The sequence below is a fragment of the Neopsephotus bourkii genome, unplaced genomic scaffold (genome assembly GCF_033783945.1).
Source record: "Neopsephotus bourkii isolate Nb327-2 ecotype Australia unplaced genomic scaffold, CSIRO-AGI_Nbou_v1 NB_384, whole genome shotgun sequence".
Lineage (NCBI taxonomy): Eukaryota > Metazoa > Chordata > Aves > Psittaciformes > Psittacidae > Neopsephotus > Neopsephotus bourkii.
The window spans coordinates 1,061,229-1,073,958 of record NW_026900889.1 but is presented as its reverse complement, the minus strand read 5'-3'; the positions used below and the strand labels follow the sequence as shown (position 1 = coordinate 1,073,958).

Here is a 12,730-nt window from a genome sequence, read left to right as displayed (position 1 = left end):
CAAGGCCAGGTTGGACACAGGGGCTTGGAGCAAGCTGCTCTAGTGGGAGGTGTCCCTGCCCATGGCAGGGGGCTGGAACAGGGTGAGCTTTAAGGTCCCTTTCAACCCAAACCATTCTATGATATACTATACCTTCAAGACACACAGTTTGTTAACAGCCACATAATCTGTGGCTGAGCAAGGCTTCCAGGAGCAGCGCCCTATTCTGATTGCTACTGCTGCTAATGAGGGGTGTGTGAAGGACAGAGTTATCATACCTTGCACTGTTCTACTTTATTTCCAGCTTCATCCATCTCTTCCTTTAGTGATTCTATTTTCGAAGGATGCACTTGAAAATTTGTTCCTGAAGTCTTGTGGGCTTGGTTATACCTGTGGAAGAAAAGCTTTGGTCAGTTGAAGACTGTATTAAACAAGCAACTGCATTTATGGCTCCCTTGAAATTGGTTTCTTTCTGACAGGAAACATCCAATAGTTTCAGTTGAAAATCCTCAAGAAATGATGCATTGGCCACAGTCTAACATGGGTGCATAATACACTGGAAATACCAATCCCAGAAATTGCTACTTAAATTATCACCACAGTTTAAGACCATTTAAAGGGACTTAAATTGATCAACCCAGGACCCTGCCAATGAGATGGTTCAATATAATGCTGTAAAAGCACTTGGTATGGTTACAAAATTAGACTCCTATTATTTAAGTTGACAACTTAAGTGAACCGGAAAGCAGCTCAGTTTTGAGCATTTTTCCAGTTATATATAGGCAGGTAAGAGCTCCAAAATCTTAATTCTCTGTCGATCTAGTAATTATGAGTCCTTTTTTTGAGTAACTTAAATGTACATTCATCTTTTTTCAGCCAAGTATTGACATGCACACAGGAACATTTCAGAAGCAAGTGACAGCATCAGATCAAATGCCATGAGGTGCCAGTAAGCTGACATGAATATTATCTAGTAATTCAAATTCTTACCTTCCTCTTGCAGAATCCCAGTCCAACACCAGCTTTGCAAGCTGTTTCCTCTGCTTCTGAATGTTTGGGATCTCTGTCTAGAAGGGGAAGTCAAGGTTTACCCTCACTTGTGTATCGCAATGAACTACTGTTTGTAGATTTCTTATCCACATTTGACCACTAATGCATGGCTCCTTAAAGCAGTTTTATTATTAGCAGTGAGATAATCCCTTTTTGCTCAGTCTATACATAAATCCACATGTATTTCCTCAGGCAGGCTGAGGTGACTTACCTCTGTTAGTAGATACAGTGGATCTAAGACTTCTTTCTCGATCTGTACTTCATGCTGAGAGAGCTCCATTGCCAGTTTGTTCTCTGCATCACCACATGTATCTAACATTTTCCTTTAAGGATTATAGGAAAATTTTATGTGAGTTACTACTGACTAAAGAGGAATGATTCAAACAAAACAGGGGTGGCCCTTTGTTGTCTGCTACCCTTCTGGAAAGCTGTGTGTTGCATAAGGCAAGGCAACATTCAGTGGCACAAACCCAAGATGCTCTATGCTGTCATGGGCAAATTTGGGATAGGCCAGGAGTGTTATTAAACCTCTGTGTTCTAAAATTCCTCAGCCATGACAACATTTGTGGAGGCTTTAACTCATGCAGGTGATTATACCAGCCCTAAGGGCAGAGAAGTTTGTATCTATTCAAAGCCCATCCTTCCACCTCACCAGATGCAGGAAAACTGTTGAACACAGCATTTCATTTTCTCCTAAGCCCCTTTCATGTGAAAAAGTCTCAGCATCATCATGCCAAGCAATCACATAAGCAGCACTCTCAGGTTCCAAAGCCATGATTTGACCTTTGTTTTAAGCTGGTTCTAAGGAAAAGCCCTATCCTGTAAGATTTTTATCCATGTTTACATCTCCTGCAAGAGCTCACAAAAATGCACACCAAGGTTTTTAAGGTCATTTTCCACTGTTTCCATATGAATTCCCATCAGTGATGAGGAAACACATTTGCTCTAGGAATTCAGTATATTGACATTCATTTGTTTCAGCCACTTTCCTGGAAGTTGCAAGCATGCACTTTGTCAGGAGAAGGAAACTGGCTTCATTTTAAACTAGAAGTCATTCATGCAGATTAGCATTAAAGCCATTAATGCCGACCTGCAGAATGCAGTACTTACACTGAATTGCAACTTTAAAGGGAGACAATGATTCTGCTAACCCACAAGGACATGAGCCATTTTCAAAAGCTTTGCAGAGAGCAGAGAATTGGAAACCTCTGGAATGCAACTCAGAGCAAGCCTGAACCTTGTCCCCAGCATCACTCCAGAAGAAATGCTTGCTCACTTTTTCTCCCTTTGGGTTAGAGAGGAATCTAGAAATATTAGTTTCATTACACTGAAAACAGCCTTTGTGCATCCAAAGTCTTTGATTAGAGTCCCGCAGGCAACAAAATCACAGGCTGCAACTTATAAAGCCAAGCACTTACCCCAGCAGAGTTTCATCACTTAGCTGGACAGAGCCTTCTTGCATGTTCTGAGCAAGGGCTGTCAGAGGAAGTTTTTTCTATGGAACAAAAGGAACACTGCTTAGCTTAGTGCTACTCACCCTTTCCAGCTTTCCCAGTACATCCCCTCTATGATTCTTCTTCCATATGGTTTCTATTACGTATATGCACAGCTCATTCTTTGGCTTTAAGAAAATGCCAAGTCACAAGAAGTTTCAAGCATCAAGGCTCCTGTTCTCAGGTACTTTGAAAAGCATTTTCTTCTCAGTCTTGGTTGACATAACTGGCCCAAAATGTGCCTCAACTACTACCAAAGACAAGCAAACAGCTTTAACGTGAGATCTAAACAAGCCTGGCATCTGTCTCCCTGCAGAGGTCCATTCTGTGCATTCACAAGGTCTCTACTATTCAATAAAAGGAGAAGACTTGAATGCTCATTACTTCTGATTATAACACTTTACAAATACCTACCTATGGCTTTGCTAAAGAGGGGCAGAAATCAAACGTGTACTGGTAACCATTTCGACTTAACTGGAGATGCCAGTGCACAATGGGAATTCAAACTATGGGGAGCTTGACCAGAGTTGCAGAGTATCTGCTCTTCTTAGTCAGGTCTTGTGAAAGCTGTAAGCCCTCAGCACACTGCAGAAACACGTGAGTGTCCTGACACTACCAAGGGACTCCAATGCTGTGGTAGTGTATATGGCTGGGGGGTTACAGATAGTGTTTTACCATCTAATGTCAACATGAGATGATTTTACAGGGTCTTCTCCCCGTGTATAACTGAAGGCACAGCAGCTGGTCATTGTTCAGGCCAGATCATATTCAGACTGGTCTCAGAAGAGAAGCCAAAGGCCTGTTGTACTTACATGTCTTTTATCAGGATCTGTACCATGCTGGCCCTGGAAACAGGCAATTAACCGCTTCTGTGCGATGTGGCACACAGACCTCACAGTGTCCAGGCGCCTCTCGATCTGGTCGGTGCAGGGGGAAGGAGGAGGAAGAGAAAACAAAACAGAAAACAGAAGTTATTTCCCTGGCCTCAGCAGAAAGCTTCCTCCTGCCCCACACTTGGTGCTTGCGTTGTTTCTCAAGCTCTTCAGCTGCTCAGCAGAAGTGCCCCACAGCAGAAACGCTAACAGGACTGGGAAGCGTGGAAGAGGAAGAAAAACATTGCTCCTACTTCTTGTCTCAGCAGAAGAGAATCAGGTTGATACCTGCTGTCAGAGATAACAGCACATGCACTGATTTAGGGAGGAAAACTGGGGGAAAATGCTCATTTCTTGAGTGTGACCTTGTAAAGTAGAAGGCTAAAGACGTATCTGACTGCTTTTTACACTGCACTGCTTTCAATGCTGTTTCCTTCTCTGGCCATTAAATACAAGGACAAAGCTCCACTCCTACGTGCTAAAAACCGTAGATTAATAGGATTCAAAAGGGATATGGAGTGAAAAAAACAAGCAGCAATGCACAAACGACTTCTGCTTGTCACACTGTATTCAAAACACGGCCCAATACATAGACTGCAAACATGACAAAAACAATACGACATTAATAAACTGTTCTTTTAAGGGATTTTAAGTATGGAATTTTGACTTATTTTATTTCAAAGAACACCAGAAGCCAAGCAAGTGATGAGCCCTGGGACAGAACTGCTTATGGCAGCAAGCTCTCTACACACAGCTCCGAAAGAATGCGGTTTATCTGCATTTTGATGACTCACCAAGAATAAAAGGAGGCCCTTTGGAATGGCTTCTGGTTAAAAAGCAAGGGGAAAAAAGGAGATTTCATCTGCAGAAATAATCTGAACCACTTCCAGTTTTTGATACAGCTCTAAAATCACTGCTATTACAGCTTCAGCAGGGCAGTAATTCTCCCCAGCTTTCCTATCCATCAGAAATACAGATGAGCTGGCAGAGCAGCAATTTCAGTGCTAAGTTATGATGTCCCACGGATTTATAGCAGGAGATACACTGCTGGTTTCTCCAGGAGGCAGACTGCTATGTTCTAGTGAACATGAAATGCTATAAATTCTCATTGAGAATGTGACACATCCAGGTGAGAATGACATGGGTTTTTCTCCCAAAAGGTTTATTTGGTGCCACTATGCTATGTATATTCCTAATGTGGTTACAACTGGAAGGATGCAATTAGGTCCCAAGAAGAGCAAAGAGTAAAAACTAGAGCTGCTAAAAGGGACTGAGATCCAACAGAAGAGGAGCCTGCAGGGTGTGGGCTGGGAGAAGATCAAGGAAGATGCCAGTGGAGGGAGGCACAGGACAGGACTTGGTGTGGATCAGCACAGCATCACTGCTGGATGTGTGAGCCCTGTCCTGATGCATAAGCAAGTGCTGGCCTGGGCTCCCTCTTCCCTTTCAGAGGAGGGGAGCAGCAGCCTGAAGGAGGACCCAAAGCTGGACCTTGGGACTGTGCCACCCAGCCACAGCTTCTGCCTGGCCAGAGGGAAGGTGAAACAGAACCAGCACAGGAGCGCTGGTGAGTTGAAGGACCACTGCAGGAAGACTGAAGTTTCACTGGCTACATGAGGCACTAAAGGGACTAAAAGCTCCTGGCCGCTACAAGATGAATCCAAGCTGAGGTGCTCAAAAAGCTCAGTAAAAATCCTTTACAGCAGAGTAAGGTGCAGAGAAGCTGCTCTGAAAGCACAAGTCACTGCCTTTTCTTTACAGAGCATGTATCAACAAGCTCAGAATTCAGCCCATGTGAAGATACATGAACAGGAATGAGCTGTTTGTGGTCTGCATTTATTCTATTTATTCTTGCAAGGTTCTGTAGTGAAGACTTCTTAAAACACTGAGCACAGTTGGGGTTTTTCACATGTGAAACAGGGACATCCTGTAACTGAACCATCCGACAGACCCCAGCAGGCTAACGCAGCCATGCTCGGTGCCTTGCACTCCTTTGACAGCCTCTGGGGCACACGTATTCCCAACAGCCTCTTCCAGGCAGCCTGAATGCCAAGCTCAGAGGGCAGAAGACTGACAGGAGGAACATGACCCCAAAACTTCACAATATATTCTCCTTTCTGATCTGCTTTTGAGTTCAAAGATGCTACAAGAACCATGAATGACATTAATCCCCATTAAGCTACCTTTGAAGTGAAAATGTGTCCCACAGGCCATGCTGTCTGTACCCCCAGGGCATCTTCACTGTACAAAACATCTCACAATTGCTTTATTATATGCCACAGGGGCATGCCAGAAAGTGGGTCTATTGTAGAAGCCTTTCGAGTACTCAATTATATTCCTTGTCTTCAGACAGGAACACACTTAACAGAGATACTTGAAACGGAGCATTGCACTCCAGAAAGCAGAAAAAGAGCCATGGCAATCCTGTGTCAGAGCTGGAGCTAAATATAAAGAGGAACACAGTGAAGCATGTTTGTAAAGCGAACAGTACCGTGCTTCTCAGCCCTTTGGTTAGATAAGAGCCTTCCTCCCCTCCACAAGCCCCCAAGAGCAAACAAACAAGTGAGTAAATTCTTCCACTTGGGTGTAGCCAGGCTGCTCTGGGCCTGGGAAAGCCTTGCTTGCAAAATTCTTTTGGCAACACGCAGCAGTGCTTTTGGCTTTCACTTCTTGTTACTACTCTGCAGCTACCCAAGAACAGAGACAGGTTCTCGGAGGAGACTGAGGTGTTTTAACATCCTTTACACCATTGCACTGCGCACATCTCTGCAGGAACTACAACCAGGATTGTCAAACTGGGGAGGTATTTGTGGTTCAAGTGAAGCAGCCCCCTGAAAGCAGGGCAAAGTGTTTCGGGTCAGCTCGTTTCACCATTACTCAAGATGATTTCATGTGCTTGTGCTGAATTCAAGTTTTAAGGCTGCTGCATTCTCTCATCTACTTTAATCTAAACAGCTGAAAAGGGCTGAACTAAAAGTATTTGCATCATGGATTTGGCTTCTGTGTTTCATCGACAGGTCCTGAACTTCAGCATACCAAGATGCTTCGTTATCTATTTGAAATAGCCGTGACACTTGAGGTCTCACAGAGCACCGAGCCTGACCTCTGCAACAATGCATGTTCTGCCTCTTTATTTTTAGTCTTTCACAAAGCAACCACAGGAAGAAAGCTATGGAGACCAAGTCTGCAGTCAGATTCCTCCTATGTAATGAGTCAACCTTGTTAATGTAACAGTTGCAACTGAGATCCCACCATGGAAGTAGTGTCTGATTAGATGGCATGCCTGCAAAAAGCTGACAAGTCTGCAAACACATCAAATGTCAGCGTGACAAATCTGAGAACAAGTACCACAAGCTAAGCAAGCAGCATTTACACACTTAAATAAAGCAATTCCAGACTTCCAGAGAAAAACCTATTAGCAAGCACTTGGCAAGGTTTTTTGCCACTTCTCTGAAGGCCCAAGTTGACCTCTTAAAGAGAAACAGACATGAAGACAGAAACCAGCTGTGCCTGATCATCACTTATTCCCAGCTCATCCTCCTCCAGCACAGACTGGCAAGTCATTAGCACTATTAGCTCATAAGCTTAATAAGACAGTTCAGCTAATGGAAAGCAAGACTCTTCCTCCTCCACTTTATCAGGCCACAGGATCAGATGCAGAAACAGAAGTACTTGAGTTTCTCCACTCAAAGTGGGTCACAGTTTTTTAATGTGCTGAGAAGTCAAGCCAAAGACCCCTCATTTTCCTGCCCATCATCTGCAGTACTTTCCCTCACATCAGGTACTCCACAAAACTCAGAAGGTTCAAACCTCACAAAGAGCCACTTAAAATGTGTAAGTAAGGTCCTCAGTGATATGGTTTAGTGGTGGTCTTGGTGGTCCTGGGGTAATGATTGGATGTAATGTTCTTAAAGGTCTCCCAACCTAGCCAATTCTATGACAAAGTATACATATTAATTGTGTTACAATACCTGCAGCAGGTCTTCACTGAGTACCTCTGTTTTCTCAGCCCTAGGGAAGAAAAAAAGACCATTGTGAGAGTGATTAGCACATTTGGGGTCAAAGGCTGAAAGCACTTTAGCAACTAAACCAGTTCAGCTTGAAGCTATACCATTATGACCATGCTGCAAGCAGCACCGCATTCAGGATAGAGCACTGGCTCCCAGCCCCAGCACATCAAACACAGATGGCTTGCTCAGCATAGTGCCTGGGAAAGCCTGACATTCCTGGAATCCTCTGCCCACAGCACCATCCCACTGCTCCAAATGGTATTTCCAACTGCACACAGTTTAACACAAAGCAAACTGGGATCCTGAGTCGCTTCACTTGAATGCAAAGATATACTGAAGCAATTTAATTTCACTTCATGCTCTGATCAGGTAATGCTATCAATGTACCTGAGTGTAAGGGTGTGTAAAGACAGGAGAAAAGTAGGGCAGCCAGCTTCATTTTGTATTTTATCCCTGCAGAGCTTTATCAACCAGCAGTCAGTGGAAATGGCACCCTGAAGACCTTCCCTCAACCTTACTGCACACAACTGTCATCAGACATCTCCCATTACCTCATTTTGTTGATTTCCTTAGTACTAAAGGAGGATAAAAGACTTACTAATTTAAACCATCAGCAGGAGTTAACAGTATTGCCAGTAAAGGTCTAATCTCAACAGAAAAGCAGCTGAATACTTACACATACTCCCAGACAAAACATTATCAGTAGTTACAAACACACTCAAACATTCACACATACAATTCCACACCTTTTTCCCAATCCCAGCTTACATATAAACTTTGATTTGTTTAATGTTGACACAGATTTGTTTGGCGTTGACTCATTTGCTGTAACACTGCTTTATCCTGCCTCTGCCAGATCGATAAGGCACAGCAAGATAAGTTTAGCTCACCCGTGATCTCTCCCACTTGGCTGCTCACTGTTACTGCATGTCGATGGCTATAGAGGCCTTGGAGGTGCTCCAGTGCTCTACTTTCCTGTTCAGTTTCCCCTGCTGCTGTCAGAGTTCCTCATCTCCTACACCAACTTCCTTCTGATCCTGCAGTCTGTGTAAGAACCCACTGCAAAGCTGGGCATGCACAGAGACCTCATCTTCCTGATCGGGCTTTGTCAGCTGAACATGCAAAATGCTCCCAAAGACAACATTCAGTCCCATCAAGTGGGGGGTTTTGGGGTTTTTTAAGGCATTTGACTTCAGTTTCATGGCACATTATCTGCTTGAACTGTTTGTGACCCATAAGGTGTTTAATAATTAAGTACCAGAATACAGGAATGCTCAGACCCTCAGGAAAACAAAAGCCACTTCAATACTTTGATAGCAAATAAACTGCCAGCACTGCAATATTTATTTGTTTGGGCAACACAAGGTTAGCTAACTTCACTTCCACACTAATAGAAATGTTGTGTCTGATCCTAAGTGTATCCTGTTAGAGAGCAATTAGAGTTAGTTATTTCCTTAAGTCTTTAAAACCCCACCTGAAATGACATGGAAGAACCACAGTGCAAGAACAGTCCAGTTACAGCAGCACATGCTTAAACAGGTTTTAATCCAAAGTGGCAAGGACTACACATAAGCAAACTGATCTGATGGAAGAATACAGAGCCACCAGATTATTTCTGTAGGAACATAGTACTGTGCATGGTAATGGTTTTACACCAAATTCCTCAGCAGCCAGAGGTTTCTGTCCTTCAACAGACAGCAGAAGATGAGCACCTCTATTTCTAATACTGAATTTGAGATGCATATAAAAGACACTGATTCAAATACCTGTTGGGTAAAATCCCATCCCAACGGAGGCAGCAACTGCATGCCAGGATCAAGGGGCTGCAGACGAAGGGGAGCAGCCCTGTGAAGGAAGCAACTGAACAGGTATCTACCTGCCATAGCTTGCTAAAAACACAGCCCAAGGTGTCTGCTGCAAAACCAGGGACTTCTTTCAGCAACAGATGCACTTTATAAATAAATCAGCCGACTGGAAATTGCTTCACTCTGATGTTTCAGAACAGCTCCTTGCACTTCCAGCCATATGAAGGTTCTCCGGTTAAAGCAATCGGCATGGAGCAAATATCAGTGTGGCAGCTGAGCAGAGCTCCAGCAGCCACTGCCAGTAGCTCAGGCTTGCCAGGTCACTTGGAAAAGCAGCAGCAGTGCCACGCACACAGCACACAGGGATTATCCATTATAACAGACCACAGAAACAGGGGAGCAGCCACCTCCATCTTCATGTTTGGGTTGGAAGGGACCTTAAAGCTCATTCAGTTCTAACCCTTGCCACGGGCAGGGACCCCTTCCACTGGAGCAGCTTGCTCCAAGCCCCTGTGTCCAACCTGGCCTTGAGCACTGCCAGGGATGGGGCAGCCACAGCTTCTCTGGGCACCCTGTGCCAGCGCCTCAGCACCCTCACAGGGAAGAGCTTCTGCCTAAGAGCTCAGCTCAGTCTCCCCTCGGGCAGGTTCAAGCCATTCCCCTTGGCCTGTCCCTACAGGCCCTTGTCCCAAGCCCCTCTCCAGGTTTCCTGCAGCCCCTTTAGGCACTGGAGCTGCTCTCAGGTCTCCCCTTCAGGAGCCTTCTCTTCTCCAGGCTGACCCAGCCCAGCTCTCTCAGGCTGGCTCCAGAGCAGAGCTGCTCCAGCCCTCGCAGCATCCCCATGGCCTCCTCTGCACTCACTCAAGCAGCTCCAGAGATGCAGAGGCTCAGTTTCCTCCTTCTGCCTAGAAACCTGTGTAAGAAAACATCAGCACTGTGTTCTACATGTACATGACACAATGAGTTTTGAGCTGACTCCCCCATGCATCTCTCTGGCCCTTGCTCAGCATAAAGAGAAAGTCAGATCAGACAAGGGCGTTTCAGCAGCTCCCTTGCCCTGGCTGCTGACACATGGTGACACAGACCAGACACCACGGAAGGGAAGATCTGATGCAGCAGACAGAAGACACCACCTTACCTTCAGTGGCAGCTTTAGGAAAGAAACCAGGCAGCTCAGGAGGCACAATTCAAAACAGCTTTCTGAGTACTTACAACTGGATATGTAAACATCATTAAACCTCAGAGCTGCTGATAGTCACAGCCACTGCCTGAGAGGTCACTGAACCTCCCACCCCAGCTGCAATAACCAAATTACTACAGGATATTGGAAACTCACTTTTAGCTACTGGGAATCACACACTGCATTTATCCTTGGAGGAATCAATGTTCCTTCTAATATATTCCATATTGGTGTTCAACTGATCTTTCATTACACTACTGTGAAGTTGCTGGATGCTTCTGAATGGCTTTGGCCATTTAAATACCATCAAATAGTAGAACAGAGCTTCCATACAACTTTAGACCAATTAAAAGTTTCATTTCTCCTTTCCCCTCCTTTTTCCTAGGATTATATCCATTTGAGTGAAAAGTAGAGATAGGCCAGTAATGTATCAACAGAAACTGTTTCCATGTTAAATATGGCTACCCGTAGACTATGCATCACCATGTGAAGTGAAAACCTATTTTCATCTCTAATTCTAGCCCTCTTTGTACACCTCACTGGTTTACCAAGGATTTAAAGCCTCAGCTGGAAAATCTGGATCTCCCCTTGAAGTTAGGGATGGATTTTCCGCAGTCCCTGGTGGCAGCAGCACAGCATCGGTTCAGAAAAGCCACCGATGATGATGATGGGTTCAGAAATAGAGAGAAGGAGACCTCACCCTTCCTGCAGGCCCACATTCCAAATTTAATAAGGAAGCCAAGAAAGAGCCACTAAATAATACTGGTTCTCAGTGCCCACAACCATGAAACAGAAAATGCCACCAGGTTCCTGTCTCCCTCTAAGCAGCAGGTACAGCCAGTTCAAAGTGTCCACCTAACTGCAGCTTCAAGAGATGCTGCCAGCTTGTCCAACCTGTAGAAAATAACAGCATTTCTTTTTCACTGCTACCTGAAGTTCTGCCCTAGCTCCTTGTTAGGTCTTCCTTGTATCTCTCTAGCAGCACAAAGTGATGAAGAAATCCTCTGGAATCAAGAACCAATGAAGACTTGGAAGATTTAGCTGCAGAGGGTGTTTCCCAAGGACTTTTATCAAGCCCACCAGCTGGAGACCCTCCACTGGCAGCTCCCCCTCAGATACCATGACCACAAACCGATACTGAAGCCCAGACTAGCGCAGCTATGGCTGTTTACATCCAGGCAACCAAACCTGATCCAGAGCTAACAGTTAATTCTCAGTTGCAAAACGAGGTCCCTCCAAGGCATTACTAATGGGGAAAGCATGCCCTGCCTCCCCAGCCCCTCCCAAGCTGTTCCTGCAGGAGCCATCCCCGTGCTTCCAGAAGGCTGCATCTGCCAGCACACGGCAGGGAAACGGGAGCTGCCCAGCATGGAGCCCCCCAACACCTCTGATGACAGCCGTGGTGTTGGCGTGATGGGGCATAAGCAGGAGCCTGGGGGATGCTGGACTGCACAGGGCTTGGCATTGCACCCCAGAGCTGGTCGGAGCAGGGCTGCTGGGCTGGCACAGGCTCTGGAAACAGGAATGGAGCTGGTCCCATGGGAAAGGAAGGTCTCTGAGAACTGAGGTTTTGCTGCTACAGCACGGGGTCAGGATACCTGTGACACCAGACCCTTGATACACAGCAACTGGCACAAAGTTTTCCAATTAAAACTGGGCACTCTGTTTTAAAAGACTGCTTTTAAAACCAGCCCTGAACGATCATTTGTTACAGCTACAATTACCCCCCTACCAAATGAAGAGGATAAGGCTACTGAATTCAGTAAAACCAATACTTTCAAACTGCTTTTCACACCGAGAGAGCGCAACATCCTGCACGAGCGGGTGGCGGCTGCGTCTCCTCACCCTCCTGCACTGGTACAACGGGTTCAGCTCTACACCAGCTCAAGCAGCCAAGCCAAGGAAATAAGCTGACAGAAACAGTTACTTCTCAGCCAAATCAGCTCCAAAAAATCCACCCCGGGACAATCAAACTTCACCCCTGGGACAACCAACCTGACACAGCTCTGGGGTGGGACAGGCAGCAAAGAGCAGGTCATGCTCTGAGTACTGCTTGGCTGGTGAATGACAGCCAAGACACCTGAGCAGTTATAGCTTCTCTCTTTCTGCTACCCTAACACTGAGGAACTGTCATCTACAACAAGCTTTCTGTTGCCAGACTGATTCTCCACACAACTTTTCTTTCCAAGACAGCAAATAGCATACTTAACATGAAATGTGCCGTGCCACGTCAATGCTGGTGCCATTTTCTATTTGGGGATGGCATGGCCATGAGTAATTACCTTTAACTCACTCCAAGCAAAAACCCAAGAGGTTTGGGAGTGGGAAAAGTGTATTTTTT

General features: G+C 45.3%; 1 protein-coding gene across 7 annotated transcripts in view; it reads right to left on the bottom strand.

Annotated features, from left to right (window-relative positions):
- The window catches only part of ARHGAP17 (Rho GTPase activating protein 17), a 44,335-nt gene that overhangs the window by 15,146 nt on the left and 16,459 nt on the right, over positions 1–12,730 (bottom strand). For all 7 annotated transcript variants that reach the window (XM_061349137.1, XM_061349135.1, XM_061349134.1 and 4 more), the window contains exons 2-7: positions 7,366–7,405; positions 3,335–3,439; positions 2,448–2,524; positions 1,241–1,352; positions 970–1,046; positions 258–369 (exon numbers count right to left, since the gene is read on the bottom strand). In XM_061349137.1, the coding sequence (XP_061205121.1) occupies positions 258–369; positions 970–1,046; positions 1,241–1,352; positions 2,448–2,524; positions 3,335–3,439; positions 7,366–7,405 (523 nt within the window). The remainder of the gene's footprint in view (positions 1–257; positions 370–969; positions 1,047–1,240; positions 1,353–2,447; positions 2,525–3,334; positions 3,440–7,365; positions 7,406–12,730) is intronic.